We start from the raw sequence: 20,676 nt of genomic DNA on the forward strand, positions 1-20,676 counted from the left end.
GACTAGTACCTAAACCTCTGATCCATAGTCGGCTGTTGGGATCCTAATACAGCTAAAGTATTTATCCTTAGAACTGAGGTATCTTTCCAGAATGCCCTCCATAGTGGTGCCGTGTTGACAGGTGTCTCTACCCTGCCCAGACTCATTAGAGCTGGGATAAACCAGTGGGCATCCTCCCTTGCTATCCTCAGAGCGTGGCACTAATACTTCCTCGATGTGAGCTAATTGTCTTGGACAAATAAATCAGTTATCGTTCGTTTCATTGCAAAGAACCTTCTGATGTCCATTATTTCAATTTACTTTGCACACAGCATAAGTGAGTTGCAGTTCCACTACACCCCAGGATATTTCCACTTAGCGAAAGCCCATCTGATGTGTAGAGTCCTATTTTCCCCATGCTCTAAAGCCATTCTAGCTGGCGCTGCCTGTTTTTACAGCCAAATAGGGGTTACATATATTTGGTCAAAATTGGGAACAGAGGCTCTGGTACCAGAAGGTGTCTATTTTTTTACTCCTTGGCATAAAAGTCACTGCAAGCAAAGAAATAAAAAAAAATATTTTAAATAAAATAAACTGTGAAACGGCACAGTGAAATAAAACTGTGAAACAGTGCTGTTAACCATAAGCCAAAATGTAAATTTTCTCCTTCCTTGTACCAGTAGGTATCCAAGGGTGCATAGAATACAATGAATTACTTTAGTTAGGTCAGATGTTGTAATAGGTGCCTTTTGTGGCTGGCAATAGCAACCAGGATGCTTTTCTTCCTGTTATCCCTGCCAAAAAATAGTAGTTTTAAATACACAAAAAGAATTCTAAGGAACGCCCTACACACAACTGCTCGTTACTAGCAGCGATACCTTGTATGCAAACCCCCCTACTACGTACACCGCCCCTCACACTTCCATCCCTAGACGGCGGCGTGTAGCGTCGCCTCGCTTATAAGCTCTGTTATCGTGACGTCACTGCATCATCTCGCGAGATTTCAATGAAATTTTTGGGATAGCGGGCCAGCAGGAGCCGAAGAGCTGTATATTTAGACGGCTATGCGGGATATTTAAACAGCGATACGGGATTGCGAGCTGGGTTGAGAAAATCCGAGCTGCTGTGAGGTATGACATAGAGACACGTAAACTATAACAACAAATGATGAACAAAATAACTTCTATTTCGTACATATTAAGTGTGCACTGTCCAGGTATGCAGCAAACTGTACTGCACCTTCCAGCATCCTCTGATGGTGAGAGGTAGTTGGGAGATCTTAAAAGTTATGGTGCTCTACAATAATACCACGATCCTGTGTAATGTCAAAATGCATATGCTTTGTGTAACTGTTAAAGACTACATAGTGTTAAGAATAACACATTGTAAAAAGTGAATTTTAGTTAAAAATTCCCCAAAACCCTTACTGGGAGCTGTAAACACTTCTGCAGGGTTAATAGCCCCTGTGACCCAGGCCAATAATGCAGTGGTACATCATTATTAGATGCCCCCTGTCAGTGACATATGTACGTTTGATATTTAATACTAAGGGGCACATTTACTAATCCATGAACGTCCGAAAAGCGTCCGAATGCGTTTTTTTCGTAATGATCGGTATTTTGTGACTTTTTCGAGTGCTCGATACAAAAAAGTCGCTACAATTCGCGAAATTCATAATGGCTATGAAAAAGTCGCGACAATTCACGAAAGTCATAATGGCTATGAAAAAGTCGCGACAATTCACGAAATTTGTAATGGCTATGAAAAAGTCGCGACAATTCGCGCAAGTTGTAACGGCTACGAAGAAGTCGCAAAATGTTCGTTTTCCAATCCGAATTTTTCCCATTCGGATTCGTGGATTAGTAAATCAGCCCCTTAGTATTTATATAATACATGAGTTATAGACATCATGTAAAATATATATTTGAACCTGTGCTTAGTCATGTCATAAGTTATTAGTGCTGATGTAATATGTGGCAAATAACTTGTTGAAACTTATGAAGTATTAAAAAAAAATGTATATGATTATAAGGGTGAAGATACACTGGGCTACTAGTAGCAGCTACTTTTTAAAGGCTACTAAACGCCAGAAAATACCCTGCCATAGACAATACTGAGAATTGCCTCTGCTAAAACACATGTACAGACAATTATTAGTAAATGGTCAGCATTGTCTATTTTAGTAGCCACGACAAGTAGCTGCTACTAGTAGCTCCATGAGTCTTCACCCTTAAAAGTTACCATTGATTTCCACTGGCAAAGATTCTTTTTTTTTTTCTTTAGCCCTTTCTCTGCAAGTGCACTGAGAGGGCACATCATTGGCTATAGGTGCATACAGTGAAGTTTTAGTGCAGAAAAGAAAAATATACACAGTATATTCAATATACGCCCTGACCTAAAGCCTATGCATGCATAGCCACTCTCAAATAACTAAGTACGCTTTTAATGTTTGCTGATCAAACAAATAGTTTGGGATTTGTTTTACAACCCTTATCTAAACCATTTGTTGAAAAACTGTTTGAGCACAGATAACTAAGCCAAAAAATGACACAAATTATTTAACAAGCTCTAGACAAACACATATACAACTGATATTCAATGAATGCTGAGGAGAAGCAGTGCTTTAGGGCTCTGGCACACGGGGAGATTAGTCGCCCGCAACAAATCTCCCTTGTTACGGGCGACTAATCTCCCCGAACTACCATCCCACCGGCGAACATGTAAGTCGCCGGTGGGATGGTACACGCTGCGCAGGCGATTTCGGCAAATCGCCGAAGTTGCCTCGCGAGGCATTTTCGGCGATTTGCCGAAATCACGCCGCCGCGTGTGCCATCCCTCCGGGGAGATTAGTCGCCCGCGACAAAACTCCCTGTTCGCGGGCGACTAATCTCCCCGAGTTGCCATCACCTGCCATCCCACCGGCGAACATATAAGTCGTCGGTGGGATGGCACACACGGCGGCGCGATTTCGGCAAATTGCCGAAAATGCCTAGCGAGGCAACTCGCCTGTGCAGCGTGTACCATCCCACCGGCGACTTACATGTTCGCCGGTGGGATGGTAGTTCGGGGAGATTAGTCGCCCGTGACAAGGGAGATTTGTCGTGGGCGACTAATCTCCTCGTGTGCCAGAGCCCTAAAGCATAAGTAAGCTTTTTATGTTATTTTGGGGCTGTGCAGTCATTTTAGGAGATTTTAACATACCTTCTCCCTGCATGCAGATTTATTTTGCTTCTCTATTACAAGCAGCTGAACTGCAGCTCTTTTACTGACTTACTGAAATGTTACAGCTTGTGATCATTTTTACAAAGTAGCATTTCTTGCCTCTTTGTTCTTCTCTGCCTTATTCTAGTATGAGTTTGCAGCATATGGTACTTAAAGCCTATTACCGGTTCTGTTGCCTTTAGAGGATTATGCTTTCCTGTATATAAAGAAACAAAAGCCTATACACAGAAATGTTTGCTTGCCATATTAAAACATTCTCTCTCTCTCTCTCTCTCTCTCTCTCTCTCTCTCTCTCTCTCTCTCTCTCTCTCTCTCTCTCTCTCTCTCTCTCTCTCTCTCTCTCTCTCTCTCTCTCTCTCTCTCTCTCTCTCTCTCTCTCTCTCTCTCTCTTTATACTAATGATTGGGTAGTGAAATAAATTGGAAAGTGTCAGCAAGCACTTCTTGGACATAATGTATAATAATATAAGTATATACAGGTATTGCATCTGTTATCTAAGAAAACTCCTAACTTTTAGTAAGACGTAGAAATTACTATTTTAAGACAGTTTGCAGTTGGTCTTCATTTTTTATTTGTGATTTTTGAATTATTTAGCATTTTGTTCAGGAGCTTTACAGTATAGAATTTCAGCAGGTATCTGGTTGCTAGCCTCTAAATTACATAGCAGCCAGGCAGTGGACTGAATGAGAAATTTATGAATAGGATAGGGCTTGGATAGAAAGACAAAGTAACAAAAGTCAAATAGTAGCCTTACAGAGCAGTCTTGAAAAGTTGCTTAAAATTGGCCATTCTGTAACATATAAAAAGAATAAAAAGATAACTCGAAGGTGAACCAACCCCACAGGGCTGGACAAGGCAGTTAAAGCACCAATAGAAAAAAAAACATTTTTTTTTCGGAGTTTGTATTTGCTATTCACGGACCTACAAATAAACTTATTCTTGACAACCACCATCTTATTTATAATTTTTAGTTTTTTTTATTGTTACTGTTCCTTTAACCTCAAAAGCTCCCACTGGATTAGTTATCAGGAGATACATTGGTTATGTCACATAACTGGGGCCACTTTTTCTGACCTGCAATGGATACTTCCCATGACCTGCAATTGTGTTTTCAGTGCCAAGAAATGTGTGACCCTTGATCCTGTACCTGCTAGCTACAGAATTGTTTTCTTTTACTCCTCTAACTGCTTCTTCAGCTTGATCCTTACATCCAATGTTTATTATAAGTGTCGTATAAGGGTATGTATTAAAAAATAAAATTTTGCCTAATGAGTGAAAGTTGTTCTAAGCAACTTTACAGTATCAGGTATCGGACCCCTTATCCGGAAACCCATTATCCAGAAAGTTCAGAATTACGGAAAGGCCATCTCCCATAGACTCCATTTTAATCAAATAATTCACATTTTTTAAACTGATTTCCTTTTCCTGAGTAATAATATAACAGTACCTTGTACTTGATCATAGCCATGATATAATTAATCCTTACTGGAGGCAATCCTATTGGGTTTAATTATTGTTTAAATAATGTTTTTAGCAGACTTTAGGTAGAAGATCCAAATTATTGAAAGACCCTTTATCCGGAAAACCCCAGGTTCCGAGCATTCTGGATAATGGGTCCCATACCTACACCTATTTTCTATGGTTTTAAAGTATTTTGTCAGTGTAATTGCATTTCTCTTTTTTTTTTTTTCTTCAGATATTTCCCTTTTTCTTTCTTTATGCAATCCCCTTTCCTTTTTCATCTCCATTCTTTTATTTCCCTTTTAATACTCATTATTTAACTTTGTCTTCTCCTAGTTCTCAACAGAAACAAGCAGGCCCCTTTTATTTACTATAGCAAATGCTTAAAGGGTGTTTTCGTGAATGTAATTGCAACTGAAAGCAATATTTTCCCGCCAATTCTGTAGCAGAAGACGAACTTGCATGCTTTTAAACCACTGAGATTTGTAATTCAGAAATTGCTTAGAACTACAATTTCTTTCATTACGCAAAATTTTAATTTTGGATTTGCATCCCACTTTAGAGTTTTCCATTGTAACTAAAAAAGGCCTGCTTGCTTCTGTTGTGAGGAACCTTGCCTCAGGCCGCAGTCTGTGTCAGGTTACCATGGGTAGCAAAAAGCCACATTTTATAATTTAAGGGCTGAATTTAATTTTTTAAAAATTGCACTCTGCATTAGTGATATGCCCACATGCGTAAACCCATTCTGAAGTGAAAGAATTAAGCGCAGGCGATAGCACCTAAACAGCCCTGGAATTATGGTTTTAGTATAGAAATATAAAAATATAAAATGAGACAATTTGGTATTGGTTATTAATTAATTGAGCCATGGAACGCTGAACCATTTAATCCTTTGGCAAGCTAATTTTTAATGTTGTTGTGCCTTTTATTGCTATGAATCACTATACCATGTAATAATGTGTCATTTACTTCCATAGCTGTGCAAATGATTAGCCGTTAATTTATTCATGTGCTTTCTATAGTGTGAGATTTCTATAGTGTCACCATTGTTAAGTATGGTCTACGCCAATAGCATTGCTGGCATGGGTTTGTGCTAGCTTGGTTACCTTCAAATACAAGATAAAATCTTTTTATTAAACAGAAAAAAAACAGAATAACATTGACTTATTTCAATAAGCTTTCTAGATAATAGATTCAGAAAGATTCATGTAATTGATCCCATACATGTACCTGGCGCATAGATAGATTGTACTTTATGGGTAATTGACATTTTAATTATATGTTTCTCTTGTTTTTAATTTTTATTTAATCTTCATTCACACATACAACAGGACATAAAAAAGTAAAAAAGCAAATAATATTAATTATACATCATTCCATGTCATATACAAAAAAAGGTACACACTACATATGACATGAGCAGGCGTGAAAACTGTTAACGAAATATGCCTTTTCAGTGTTTGATCAGCATTTCTATTTTATTTGTTGCATAACCCGTCTATTGTACAGTGCTAGTGCTGCATAATATATTGCTGCATTATAAAGAAACGATAATATTTATTGAGGTGGAGAGCCAGTCAAGTCTCCAGAATATTAGCTTTTATAAAGCCTCAGAGCTTAGATTTATGTTAAGTAAATCTGTGTTTGTTTTCACAGGCACCACTACTACTAAAAACAATGTTGGAAACAATTGGTAAGCAAAAGAGTTTTTTCTGTTTTTAATAACTTGTTCACATCCTTGTTTTTGCGACTGATGGAAAAATACAATGTATTGCATTAGCACTTTAAAGGAGAAGGAAAGGCAAAAACTAAGTAAGCTTTATCAGAAAGGTCTATATTATCATACAGCCATAAGCACTCACAGAAACGCTGCACTGACTTCTCTGAAAAAAGATTATTTGTGTCTGTAATTCCTGTGCCAGAGACACGTGGCTTTCTGTTCTCTGCTCTTTCCTGCTCCCCCCTCCCTCAAGAATGCTAAGAACTTGAACTCACTCCCCCCTTAGGAATGTTGATCTGAGCCAATCATCAGGAAGCTGACTCATAGGGGCACATTTACTAACCCACGAACGGGCCGAATGCGTCCGATTGCGTTTTTTTCGTAATGATCGGTATTTTGCGATTTTTTTCGGAAATTATCGCGACTTTTTCGTTACCAATACGATTTGCGCGAAAAAACGCGAGTTTTTCGTAGCCATTACGACTTGCGCGAAAAAACGCGAGTTTTTCGTAGCCATTCCGAAAGTTGCGCAAAATCTGGCGATTTTTTTGTAGCGTTAAAACTTGCGAGAAAAGTCGCGCCTTTTTCGTAGCGTTAAAACTTAAAAGGCGCGACGTTTTGCGCAAGTTTTAACTCTACGAAAAAATCGCGACTTTTCGCGCAAGTTTTAACGCTACGAAAAAATCGCCAGATTTTGCTCAACTTTCGGAATGGCTACGAAAAACTCGCGTTTTTTCGCGCAAATCGTATTGGTAACGAAAAAGTCGCGATAATTTCCAAAAAGTCATAAAGGCGCCGAAAAAATCGCGAAAAAGTCGCAAAATGTTCGTTTTCTAATCGGAATTTTTCCAATTTGGATTCAAATTCGTGTCTTAGTAAATCAGCCCCATAGTCTTACACACTGAGCATGTTCACTTGGTCTGGGTTTCTGTGCAGGAGTGAGGCATTATGGGAACTTTCTTTACACAGCTCAGTGTTTTTTCTTCCTGTTTGGCTTCTGATCATCTGAACGGGAGAAATATGGCGAGACTTAAGGGCACTATTGAGACAACTGAAGGTATGCCTGCAGCTTGAGATTAACTCTTTATTAGCCTTTCCTACTCCTTTAACATTAGATCTCTTGTTTAACATACATTAGTATGGGAGATTTTTAATTCTAAATTTATAGGTAAATATATATAAGTAAATATTAGCATTATTTCTCATTTTTTTGTGAGACAAATCTTTATAAATAAAAGATGAATTTTATAGTAAGTTTTCTGTCAATTGAAGGCATAAATTCAGACATATCTAAATAGATCCCTTAGCTGGAAGGCTACAGATCTGTGATCCCTGCATTTCAAGTCCCAGACACAGCTCATCCTTTATCTCCCTCTTCTACAAAAGGATTAACCTCCTATCACCAGCTCACCCACTCTGTCATCTCCCCCACCCCTCCCCACCCCCAGCTTCCCAAATCCACCGAAGATCCTCTTTATCAGCTCTGGTCTAACCCCCAGTCACAACTGACCTTACATAATGGCTCCTTTGCTGTGAGCTACAATACGATCTTCTACCAACTGAAAGTTTATGGTGAAGCTGGGCAAACCTTTTCAAATATAATAATATAACTTGGCTCAATTAAAAAAGTCAATTTTTTTCAAAAATGCAGGCATCAAAGCAATTTCTTGTTAAGGTGAATCCCCTGATATTTAATGGTAGAGACAAGAGCAGCAGATGTTCAGGAATTAAAAGGAACCTGCAGCTTGTAGTTCTCTCCTCTCCATCAGGTTTTCCAAGAAAGTTACTGACTGGTTTGCATACTTACTTTTGGAGCTAGAACTCAACTCCATGGGAGATTTTGTAGGATGGTGTTGGATCGACAGACTGCATCCAAGTCGAATCCTACAAGGATTGCCATTTGACTCAACACACCTGTTGAAAGGAACTGTTGCATGCCGCCTTTTCATCTGACAAGATAAAAGCTGTGACACTTGGGGGTGCTAAAATGTTAGGCACCCCCAAGTGATTTTAATCGCATACCTTTTACCCCGGTATGGTGCCCCTGTTAGGAGAACACCGCACCAGCCGGGGTACCTGCAGCGAGTGCTTCCTTCTGTTGCCAAAATCCTTGGGCTAGCGCATGTGCGGTAGAGTGAAAAGCCAACTTTTTGTTAAAGTTTCGTTTTTCACTCGAAAATGAGCAAATCTTCTCCCAATCTGCCCACCTTGGGATCGTGAATCGGCTGCTGAAATCTACTCATTTATGGCCACCTTAACTTGCAGCACAGATGTAAAGAGAGACTGAATTTATCCATTTATTTTATAGATTGGGTATGGTAGGCAATGAGAGTGGTCAGAATTTAAATAGTATATAATTGTATAGTATATGATTGAATGGTACACCTACTGTACCTTTTGTTCATGTTATGACAGAATTGACTGTCCATATATTAGTAGATCCATGTACTAGATAGATCTTGGGTCCTGGAGAGTTCTTTCTCTTTGTAGCGTAAAGGAGAAGGAAAGGCTAAGTCACTTGGGGGTGCCAAAATGTTAGGCACCCCCAAGTGACTTAAATCGCTTACCTTTTACCCCAGGCTGGTGCCCCTGATAGGAGAGAACAGCACCAGCCCGGGGTACCTGCAGTGCTTCCTTCTTCCTATTTCTTGCGCAGTAGAATGAAGAGACGAACTTTAACTAGAAAGTTGGCTTTTCACTCTACTGTGCATGCGCTGGCCCAAGGGATTCGCCGGCAGGAGGCCAGCCCGGGGTAAAAGGTAAGCAATGAAAGTAACTTGGGGTGCCTAACATTTTGGCACCCCCAAGTGACATAACCTTTCCTTCTCCTTTAAAGTGTTTAGAAGGCAATCAACCTTTTTAAAGGAGAACTATCGAAGGAGCACTGGGAACTCCCTCCTGGTGTGGGTAGCATAACACTCGCTACAAGCTTTTTTTCTGCACAAAATAACAGTTTTTGCCAGCTGGGGTGTGGGCTCTATCCGCTTTCACCTCCACTGGGGAATAAACAATTTTCCTCAAATAGGTACTCTTTAAGTGTTTTGGAAAAGGGTGCAAATTATGATGCTGTTTAATACAGGGATTTGTTAGTGTACTAAAATATAAAAAACCATGTCCCTATCCATGTTTGCATCATCTTCACATTTTGCCATTACTTTCCTGTTATGTAATGGCAAATCCGATACAGTAGTTTTCAGCGGTAGAGACCTTTTTTATTTGTCCTTTCACACAAAATTAAGCAGTCATCTTTGTAAAAGAATCAGGGGATCTTCCCTGATTGCATATTATCCGTGTCACTTAGTTACCAAAGAAAGTGGAATGGTTATTTTTCATGTTCTAAATTGTATCCTTTTCTGATTGCGAATTACTTCTAAAGCACTGTACAGATTGTTAAATGATTCTTTTTAAAATCAACTAAATTTGTATTCAGTATATTTTGCTTTACATGTTTTGATGATATTTGAAATTATCCTTGCACCGCTCATTTTGCAATAATCCGCAACCGTCTCTATGTTGATTGTAGATACACATCGTGCCTTGCAGGCCGTAGAAAGACTGCAAGTGAAAGTACGAGAGCGAGGGGACATTGCTAATGAAGAAAAGCTGTGTTTGTTAAAATCTGTTTTGCAAAGCCCACTTTTCAACCAAATTCTCAGTCTACAGACATCATTGCAGCATCTGAGAGAGCAGGTACAGAATATAAGGGAGATTCATAGGATAATGAAGCATTTTACTACTGAACATTATTCTGTTTGCTGGCTTAAATGAAAATTAAACTAACTTATTTATGTTACACTGTTGGCGTACACAGTATTTTAAACTGGTGTATTTGTTTAGTTTATTTCCTAGGTGTGATGTAAGAACATATACTTTAGCCTGATGTTTAAGGCTATAAGCGTTCCTATATAACTTTAATAATGGACTTGTACTATCCAGAAATCAATTTAAAAGTGTATGCAGTCTGAAATACCTTGTATATTCATAAACCTTTATTAATTGAAATTGTTTATAAGTGGAAATCTAAGTGCTGAATCCAAAATAAAATTAATTTGGGCATTCTGTGACATTCCTAAATGTCAGCTCAAAGTAGAAGTTAAAATCAGTGCTTTTCAAATGGTTTTGTGTTGATTATTTACAGGGTTAAAACTCCAAGGAAATCAGGTGGTTTCTGACCCCTGATGAGCATAGCTGTGGTCTTGAAGAATTTTAATTGTTTTGTGTGGGCTGAGGCCATAGTTGGCATTCCATTCCAACACTATCTCAACTTCCTTAAAAATGTTCACTAAGCACTTTAAGGGATCCTCCACCCAAGAATTGAATTGTTTTGTTTTTTTAAATGTATTGAATAAATTGTGTGTTATATTGAAAGTTATCTATAAATGTAGTTGCAGATGGAAGCGGTATTTGTTTATCCCTTTCTGTTCTCAGGGTCTTTCTCATAAAACTGTGTAACAGGATTTAGTTTTCTACAAGCCATTTTAATAGCTGGCTTGCAACATTATTTAAGGAAAATGTAAATAGATAGACACTGATTTTAATAGCAATTAATTATGCACATAATTTTAAAACCACTGAAATTCTAATTGTATAATTAGAAGTGCTTTAAAATACATTTTCTTTTAATAATGCAAAAAACAGCTTTTGAGTGGTGGATGTCTTTGCTTTCTGTCTCTGTATGCTGTGTAATGTATTTTTTTTTTTTTTTTTTAATTTTAGTCAGAAAATGCTCATTTGCTATCAACATCCCCCCCACCAACCAATAACTTTGATCCTTCACAGTTACTTGCAGTGGTACAGTGGACATTTGGGGAAGTTCATAATCTTAATATGTTATAAATTGACATTATTTGATCTATTGTTCTTAAATTTTTTGTTTTTTGTTAAAAAAAATCTAATTGTGGTCAATGACCAGGGCAAGCAAAAGCGTATTGTTGGGTATGTTTGTATTGACTTCCAACCCATGGCTTTATTATTTTCTTTAATAAATTGTGAGTATTCGAGTTTTCTCGAATTGCGAAAAACTTTAAAAAATCAGCCCCATAGATATCCGAGTGATCTGGTATAAACACAATGAACCCATTTTGGGGTTAAATAGGAAACAGAACAAAAAATAACTACTGGATGCCACATTCTGATGAGCTGGGTCTTTTTTTTTTCTTCATATGAGGACAGGTAACAATACAATAACAATAATTGAAGAGACATATATTTATTATATTTGGAGAAAGTACAAATGCTCTATTGGTAAAAGAGGGTACTTACATGAAGTAAAAATAAGGAACATTAAGTTAAAATAGACGTAACTGGTATAGCAGGGTTAAATTATTATGTTGTGTCCTTTTCTAGGAAGATTAGCTTTTTATTATTACAATTTTGCAGGTAAATGTGACCCCTGCCTTATCAACAGTATCAGAATTTGCACAAGTATCTTCATATGGATCCTCAACCTTTTCTGCACTTCAGAATGAATCCTATAGCATGGCTCAACAAAATGGCAGCCCGATTAACTCATCAGAAACTACAACCAGACCTATGTCTCCACAAATTAATGGCAAACTGGGTAGTGAAAATTTGGAGCAAATCATCAAACAGATGGCACAGGTAAATGTATATATGTATAGTCATAACAATTATTAAAAAGATTTTATGTTCAGTGTTTATTGCAACAGTTACAACAGGTCAGTGTAGTTATATGTTTTTTAACACTACAGACTTTGATAAACCTTCAGATATATTAAGGAAATTAACAGTACAAGTGGGAAGAATTTTCTGGCAGCAATAGCAAGGTTTACAGCATGAAAATAGGGGAAGGGATGCTAAAAGGAATCATTATGAAACACTTTTGTACAGAAAGGGAGATAAGCTAATAGAATATTCATCCTGCAGCTGTGGTGGGGATTTTCTCGGTAAAGGACTACCTCCTTGACACATCTGAACTTACAAAAATACATATCAGTGTGTATTTTTTTCACACAGGCATAGCTGATTCCACAGAAAATGTAAACAATATATTCTGTCTCTGTTTTTGAGGAGCAGATTCCCTCCATAGGCTAACAGTGTAATGTAGCCCCTTCCTCACTTTGTTTCACTGTGAGGTGATGGATTTTGGGACTTGAAATCCCTCTGCTTTCTATAATGCATAGCGCACAGGTTCTCTGGAAGGCATTGGGACTTCAAGTCCCAGAATCCATTACTTTACAATGTAACAGTGTTGGAGGTCTTGCATTACCTGTCAACCTATAAGATGTGGGAAATGGTTTGCGTATAATGTTTTTCTCTTAAGCAGTGCAATCAAGTATGTTTGTGTTAAAAAAAAAAAAAAGGTGTAGAATATGATTTCACTGAGTTTCAGTTGTTTTTCCACGTTTTTTAAACAATACAATTTTGTTTTTTTTTCCATTCTCTTTTTAATTTTAAATAAATTTAAAACTATAAATTTAAATTTTATCAGAAAGTGTGCTGTTTAAAAATATTGATTCACAGGCTAAATTTGTATATTTTGTGTTTTTCACATACTTTGGTAAACCTATGGACATTGGGCCAAAACTAGGATGACATGGAAGTGAACTGCAAAACATACTGGCAGGCAAAGGGTATATTTCTCTGTTTAAAACAGAGTTAGAATTACGTTATAAACGGGCAGAAAGTGTGGTCCATCTGGTTATTTTCTGCAATCAGATTCTGTGTTTCTTTGTATCTGTATGCATGATAATTCTGCGTTGCTGCTCTTTAACTCTTCATTTATCTCTGTAATGGTACTTCTACCTCATATAGTTTGTTTAAATTGCCAATATTTATTGTTTATTAACATTTATTTATAAAGCGCCAACATATTTTGCAGCGCTGTACAATAAGTGGGTTTCATACATTGGACATACAGAGTAACATATAAGGCAATCAATAACTGATACAAGAGGTGAAGAGAGCCCTGCCCAAAAGAGCTTACAATCTACAAGGAGAAAGGGTGGAGACACAACAACAATGGCCTTTCACTATTACTTCTTAATGCGGTTTCTGTGGAGTAAGTGTAGACATGTTTATAGCAAATATTTATACTAATTACTTGTAGTTATTAGTTATTTTACAATTTTGGTAAGTAATGAGAGGTCTGGGTGAGCAGAAAAGTCCGTAAACAGCTGATGATGCATTTATGTCCTATGGTAATAATACAGAAGTATGAAAGAAAAGTGAGCGTGATCATTTTTATTAAGATGTTTTATATTTCTTACAGGGTCGCCACATAGAAACCATGGATTTACTTAAACCTCAGAGTGGTAGCCTTGGATTTAGTGTGGTAGGCCTAAAAAGTGAAAACAGAGGTGAACTTGGGATATTTGTACAAGAAATTCAGGAAGACAGTGTTGCACATCGGTACTACATTTTTTTTTTCACCTTTTCTATAAAAAGTCAAAGCATTAGCACTCCCTGACATGATTACAGAATAGTACTTTTAAATCATTAACTGACAAGATCATGGGGAGGTAAATTATGACAAAAAATATAAAACTGGTTAAAATAAACCTTTTTAGACAGAGACCATATTTCAGCAGGTTGCTAAATGTGTGGTGTGATTCCTTATTTTGCTGTTACCTGTACACTGGCTGACCAACCTTCTGTCCAGAATCTAGGTAATAACTAATTTCATCAGGGTCTGATGAATATTTGATTTAGCATTCAGAAGTGCAGCACTTCTGGAAAACCTAGAGCAGTTAATTTCATAAGATGTCGCAAACATACATGCACAAAAACAGTGTTAATCTTTGCTTGTAGACTTTCCTGCTTTTGGGCATTTGCCAGACAATATGCAGCATGTTATAGATAAGAGAGTGACCCAGAAAAGTAGAATATACATTACTGGCTATCAAGTATCTGACTGCAGACATGTAGATTCTATTCATGTTTCTGGCTTGCAGTACTTTTTCAGGATCTTAAATGGGTAATTCACATTGACAAAACATATTAAGGGTGCAAAGTGCAATTTCAGACGCAGTTCATATTTTTTTTTAACCTATAATAAAGCGTTTTTGTTTTGTGCATTGGGGGAAAAAGACAATTTAAATTCAAATATGTTAAAGCTGCTTAGCAGAAAGTGTCCCACCTGAGCACCCACTGCCTCCTGGTGCTGCGGCAGTTGCATGTCTGCTTATTTAATAATTATGCCCCTGTGCAGAAGTGTGCAAGGCATAATAAGGTTTGGAATGTTGGTAAAAAGAAAGCTGGCTACCGCTACAGATACTTTTTTAAAATATAAGATACATTCGTTCACAGTTTTCAGTACATACAACATAGGAACAGTGTTGTTTAGTACAGTAGCTATAACTAACTATCCAAGTAGTAATTGTTTTGGGCAGAACATGCTCAATCATACGGGTAGCCTTGTGTTCACAGTCTAATGTCTTTATTGTAGGGATGGTAGGTTAAAAGAAGCAGACCAGATCCTGTCAATTAATGGACAACCTCTTGATCAAACAATTACTCATCATCAAGCAATTGGCATCTTACAGAAAGCAAAAGAACAAGTGCAGCTAGTAATTGCTAGAGGACCCTTACCACAGCTTATCAGCCCTAGCATATCACGTTCACCATCAGAGGCAAGCACGGTGTCTGCCCTTTCTAGCCCTGTAAGTACTGAAATCATCACAAAATGTATTTGGTATATATCATGCTACTATCGTTTCTGTTTCAGACTTAATCCTGGAGATCCTTAAACTATGATTTGAAATCCAAAGTCTCAGAATATTTTTGCATTTCAGCGAAACTTCAGACAATTAAAGGAGAGCTAAAACGTAACAGGGAATTAGGGTAGGAATGCTGCACATAATGTTTTGCAGTTTTGTACCAGCATAAGATCATCACAGTCCTGTACTGATTTACAGCACAACATCTGTGCTGCTTTCAGTTGCCTGAGCTGATGTATGTATTTAATATTAAGGTCACAGTATAAGGTTGATAGGTTATTAATTTTATATTCTTTTTACATGGCAGTCCAAAACCAGTGCAGTTCGGTTCACAATTAAGGAGTCAGCCTTTTAGTATTATGCTAATTTTAGCATTAGCTTATGATAAACAATTCCTATTTTCTCCTTGATGATCTTCCATAACCCCTAAGCTTAACTACTAAAAGGCCGCTGAGAGACACTTTCCAAGATAGGGAGCTCCTGTAACAACCCTGAGGGCCTGGATCATTATTTTTATAGAGATACTGAACATTTCATTTCAAGAAGTCTTTATTAAAAAGGATTGCTATTTTTATAAAGTTGTATGTTTTCTATCGCATTGCCCAAATGCTGCAATTTAAACCATTAAGGGAAAATGTCAGCAAACAAGAAAACGTGTCCATAAGAAAAAGCAGCAATGGTGATTTTTTTTCCCCCAAACTTGCCAACATCTAAAATGAATACATAGTTTATTAATATTCAAAATTAGTGATAATAGACCAAATGTTTGGTTTGTTTTTAATAGTATGTCATATACTTTGTTAGATGCATTGGCAGCATGTAGAGACTGTAGAGCTGGTGAATGATGGGTCAGGTCTTGGTTTTGGAATCGTTGGAGGAAAATCAACTGGAGTAATTGTGAAGACAATTTTGCCAGGAGGAGTTGCAGACCAGGTTGGTTATTTTTCTCTAGTTAGTTGCCATTTGTTACCACTCTTTTGTTAAAAAGTATCATTGCAGATTAATGAGTGGTCATATCCTTTTTTTTTTTTTTTATTATTACAAGAAGTGGAGTTTCACTGAGTTTACTTGTAGTCTTACCAGAAATAGAGCTGTTTTCAACTTATGCATTACACTGTGTACTGTACTAGGTGCAATAAAACAGACCATTCTGGTGATCAGTGCTCCTTTAATGACTTGCTTTTAAATTTCAGATCTTTAAATTAAAAAAGAAATGCATCAGATAAAGACATTTGTTGATATGAAACTCTCTAACTTTTTTTGTTTTACCAAACTTTCACTGTTAATAGAAGTATATATTTTTAGAATGGCAGGCTCTGCAGTGGAGATCATATATTGAAAATTGGGGATACTGACCTTGCCGGAATGAGCAGTGAACAGGTGGCACAGGTATTAAGGCAATGCGGGAAGCGAGTAAAGCTTGTTATTGCAAGAGGCCCAGTGGAAAATTCCTCTACAGGAGTCTCTACTGGAGTTCAGATAACTCCTGCACTACCATCTTTACTTGAAACACAAGTAAGTGAGGTTTTTACATTTGCTTTTTCTATCTTGTTTTGTTGTAGTAAAATAAAATTATTTTTGCCAAAATTCTAAATCATGTCTTGTCACTAATTTTAAAGCCAAAGCTGGCAAACCAGGTTAAATAGTGTTAACCTTTTACCTCATAAAGACCTCTTATTATATTGTTATCTCTATACTTAAAGCGAACAGTGGCATTAACTGGCATACGTAACTTGTTAAGAAATACTCCAGGCTTAATTGCAGCAACCCCTTAAAGGGGTAGTTCACCTTTAAATTAACTGTTAGCATGATGTCGCCATTGCCATTTTGAGTCAAATTAAAAATGGCCTTCATTATTTCCCATAGCAAACAGGCATTGGTTTGAATGAGGGACTGGAATACAAATAGGAAGATAAATAATAAAAAATTAACAATACCAATAAAATTGTAGCCTCACAGAGAAATAGTTTTTGTCTTCAGGGGTCAATGACCCCCCCCATTTGAAAGCAGGAACAAGTTAAAAGAAGCCAAATAATTCAATACTATAAAACATATAAAAAGAAGACCAGTTGAAAGGATGCTAAGAATTATCCATTCTATAAGATACTCAAAGTTAACCTAAAGGTGAACCACCCCTTTAACTGAGTACCAAATCATACAATAATACTTGTGCTAACCGCAGCACAAGGTGAGTTAAGTTGCTCTCATTTCCATACTAATGTTTCTTCGTTCTTAATCCTAAAAGGTGTGTGAGGGAGAAATTAAAGATGCAGATGGTGATGCTTTCGATGTTAAACTTACAAAAAATGCTCAGGGCTTGGGCATAACTATTGCTGGCTATGTTGGTGACAAAGGCTCTGGTAAGGAGAATGCAATTTAAAAAGTGATGGTTACAAGACAATGCTGATGAAATCTAAAATATATATATATATTTTTTTTAGTTAGATGTTAGCAAAAATGTCTTTTCTCACAGGGGCTTCAGACTCTGAAGGTGAACATCCCTAAGGAGCTTGTTATATAGAACTTTCTGTACAGAAAACACTGTACCATGTTGCTTTCCACCTGTTAGTAGCAAGTAGGAATTTCCTAGACACAATAGAATTATCCTTTTCAAATTTTTTTAGTAATAAATTTGCATGAAAGGTCCATATCTGTAAATTGCTTTTAGTATTTTTGTGTATGAAATCATTTAAGTATTTTTTAATATTAGATTATATAGAATATTATAGAAAATCAGGCTGGTTATTTTGCTTGTTTATTATATCGTACACTTCTATCCTATTCACTTGGTAATAAATGGTGGAAGTAGTATTTTATATTATGGTGATTTACTAGCGGAATATACAGTTTAGCCAGCAAACTGTTCTGTCTACCATTCCCGTTATTTGCCTAACTCACACTTTTATATAACAAGACATTTTCTGTTAAACGTTGTCAGAGCCTTCAGGAATTTTTGTAAAGAGCATTACCAAAGGCAGCGCTGTGGAACAGGATGGAAGAATTCAAGTTGGAGATCAGATTATAGTTGTAAGTTGATTTATACTTTTACCACTACCTTTTACCTTCACCTTTATACTTTTCTTTACATATATTTTTTTGCATGTGATGTTCCAAAATTTGAATTAAAACTATTTTGCTAACCCTGCATAAGTTCTATCAGAAGCATTAATTTCTTTGTAAAACTAACAGGTGGATGGAACAAACCTTCGGGGTTTTACTAACCAGCAAGCAGTGGAGGTTTTACGTCACACTGGACAATCTGTTCATCTGACTTTAGTAAGAAGGGGTCTAAAACAGGAGGCCTGCATTCCACAAGTAGAAGAGCCAAGAAAACCTACTGAAAGTGGACAGCCTTTACAAAATGCAGACAGCAGCGAAGGTATTAAAACTAAATCTACAAAATAGTTTTTCACAGTTTGCATTGCAGAGCTATATAAATAATGATATTCAAAAACAAAAAAGTTAGTACCAAATTGTGTTCTCTTTTTTCTTGCCTTATTATTAAAATATATATATTTTATTTTTTTTAGCTTGTGTTCCTATAATTCCTACATCATTCTCATCAGATGCACAGTCTCAGTCTCCAGCAAACTGGTCAAGTTTACAAGCAGGTACTGGCTTTCAGAGTGCACAGCATGAACTGTGAGTGGGAATGACGCTCGGTAGCAATCTGTCTCTGATGAAGTGGGCCAGCTGTCCCTTAGATCTCTAACACTCTATATGACAGTTCCAGTTTATTTAAAGAATAACTGACCCACCTCTCTTCCTTTTCGAGGGCTTTCAAAACATTTCATATGCTGCTGTTATTTCTTTGTAATTTACAAAAAACAGTGACAGTATGGCCAATGTATTGTTTTGTATTTTAAAGAAGTGGTTGACTAAGGCATGGATGTAGAAAAATATAAAAAGCCGATAGTGGCGATTATTAGTAAGAAGAATATGCTACATTTAATTCACATAGATTTTGTTTTTCTAATCTAAAGAAAATAAATAAGGTTTTAAAGGAGTAGGAAAGGCTAATAAAGAGTTAATCCCAAGCTGCAGGCATATCTTCAGTTCTCTCAATTGTGCTCTTAAGTCTCCCCATATTTCTCCCGTTCAGATGATCAAAAGCCAAACAGGAAGAGAAAAATGCTAAGCTGTGTAAAGAAAGTTCCCATAATGCCTCACTCCTGCACCAAAAGCAAGACCTGCTCAGTTTGTAAGACTATGGGGCAGATTTACTAATCCCCAAATCCGAATCCCGAAAGGGAAAAAAATCATATTGGAAATGAAAATTTAGCGAATTTTTCGTCGCCGTCACGATTTTTCGTATTTGTCGTGAATTTTTCGCCACCGCCACGACTTTATCGTATTTTGCGCGACTTTTTTGTCACTGCCGCGATTTTTCCGTATTGAGCGATAGTAAACGGGGGAAAAACCAATCCAATTTTTTTCGACGGCGAGGAAAAAGTTGCGACGGCGACGAAAAAATCGCAGGACATACGAAAAAGTCGCGTCGGCGACGAAAATGTTGCAAAAATACCAATCGTTACGAAAAAACGCATTTTTTGGATTAGTAAATCTGCCCCTAGGAGTCAGCTTCCTGCTGATTGCCTCAGATCCACATTCCTAAGGGGGGGGGAGAGAGTTCTTGGCATTCTTGACAGAGGGGGTGCAGGAGAGAGCAGAAAGCAGAGAGCTGCGTGCCTCTGGCACAGGAAAACAGACACAACTAATCTTTCTTTGTTTTAAATACAGATGTACCAGGGCCCTTTTAAGCATTGTGTAGTGCTTAGTAAAGGCAACTATACTCAAGACTATTTTGGGGACCGATTTTATCAAAATTCAAGTTTGTTTTTTTCACATTTCGAGAAAAAACTGAAAAAAAAAAAAAAAGCAAATGCGACTGTACTCAAGAATATTCTTAGGAACCACGAAAAGTCAGTATTTGTTACAGAAAAATTTGAGAAAAGTTGCGAGAAAAAAACTCGGCAAGTTAAAGCTGTCGAGAATCAATGGAAGTCAATGAGAATTGTCTCTAACAACTTTATTTTCCAGTTTTTTAAAACATTCGAGTCTTTTCGAGAAGAAAAGTTGTGCAAGTTTTGTTGTAGCTATTTTTTCACACCTGTTTTTTTTTTTTTTCTTTCACAAACTCGAATTTTGATAAATCTCTACATTAGTGCTGCTATATTATTATTATATTATTCTCCATCTTGAATGGCAAGATTTCAAAAAAATCTCTGGCACTTTTTTAAACCTTTTAAGAACCATTTCCCCTTGCCCTTAGGTTTCCAGAGACTATGTGAAGTCCCAGAATCTATTACTTCAGCATGCAACAAAGTTAACAAGGGATTAAATGGCTCTGCTCACCTAAGGGTGGAGAGGGAATGGTCCCTGGTGGTCATGGTTTCCCATCAATATGAGGAATCATAAATGTCTGACATATACAATAGTCAGGTGCTTTTATACAGGTCATGGAACTCCAAGGTCACTTTTAATAATCTCATATGTTACAACAGGTGGTACAAAATTTATTATAATACAAAAGTTTCTGTGAGTCATTTGACAAATGACATAACTAAGTACTGATCACAGCACTAAGCACCAATGACATAAGTTATGTCATTCATA

At 37.0% G+C, this 20,676-nt stretch overlaps 1 protein-coding gene across 11 annotated transcripts in view; it reads left to right on the forward strand.

Annotated features, from left to right (window-relative positions):
* The first annotated feature begins 971 nt into the window (after nucleotides 1-971).
* Nucleotides 972-20,676, forward strand: part of mpdz (multiple PDZ domain protein) — an 84,785-nt gene continuing 65,080 nt past the window's right edge. For 6 of the 11 annotated variants that reach the window (XM_002940126.3, XM_012952751.2, XM_012952749.2 and 3 more), the window contains exons 1-12: nucleotides 972-1,109; nucleotides 6,319-6,355; nucleotides 9,906-10,072; nucleotides 11,762-11,983; nucleotides 13,614-13,753; nucleotides 14,790-15,003; nucleotides 15,865-15,993; nucleotides 16,366-16,575; nucleotides 17,306-17,420; nucleotides 17,999-18,087; nucleotides 18,250-18,439; nucleotides 18,591-18,671. In XM_002940126.3, the coding sequence (XP_002940172.2) occupies nucleotides 6,340-6,355; nucleotides 9,906-10,072; nucleotides 11,762-11,983; nucleotides 13,614-13,753; nucleotides 14,790-15,003; nucleotides 15,865-15,993; nucleotides 16,366-16,575; nucleotides 17,306-17,420; nucleotides 17,999-18,087; nucleotides 18,250-18,439; nucleotides 18,591-18,671 (1,573 nt within the window). In that variant the 5' untranslated portion in view covers nucleotides 972-1,109; nucleotides 6,319-6,339. The remainder of the gene's footprint in view (nucleotides 1,110-6,318; nucleotides 6,356-9,905; nucleotides 10,073-11,761; nucleotides 11,984-13,613; nucleotides 13,754-14,789; nucleotides 15,004-15,864; nucleotides 15,994-16,365; nucleotides 16,576-17,305; nucleotides 17,421-17,998; nucleotides 18,088-18,249; nucleotides 18,440-18,590; nucleotides 18,672-20,676) is intronic. The other 5 variants (XM_012952761.2, XM_012952764.2, XM_012952766.2 and 2 more) reach the window with 1 other exon arrangement.

The sequence above is a fragment of the Xenopus tropicalis genome, chromosome 1, assembly GCF_000004195.4.
Source record: "Xenopus tropicalis strain Nigerian chromosome 1, UCB_Xtro_10.0, whole genome shotgun sequence".
Taxonomy (NCBI): Eukaryota; Metazoa; Chordata; class Amphibia; order Anura; family Pipidae; genus Xenopus; species Xenopus tropicalis.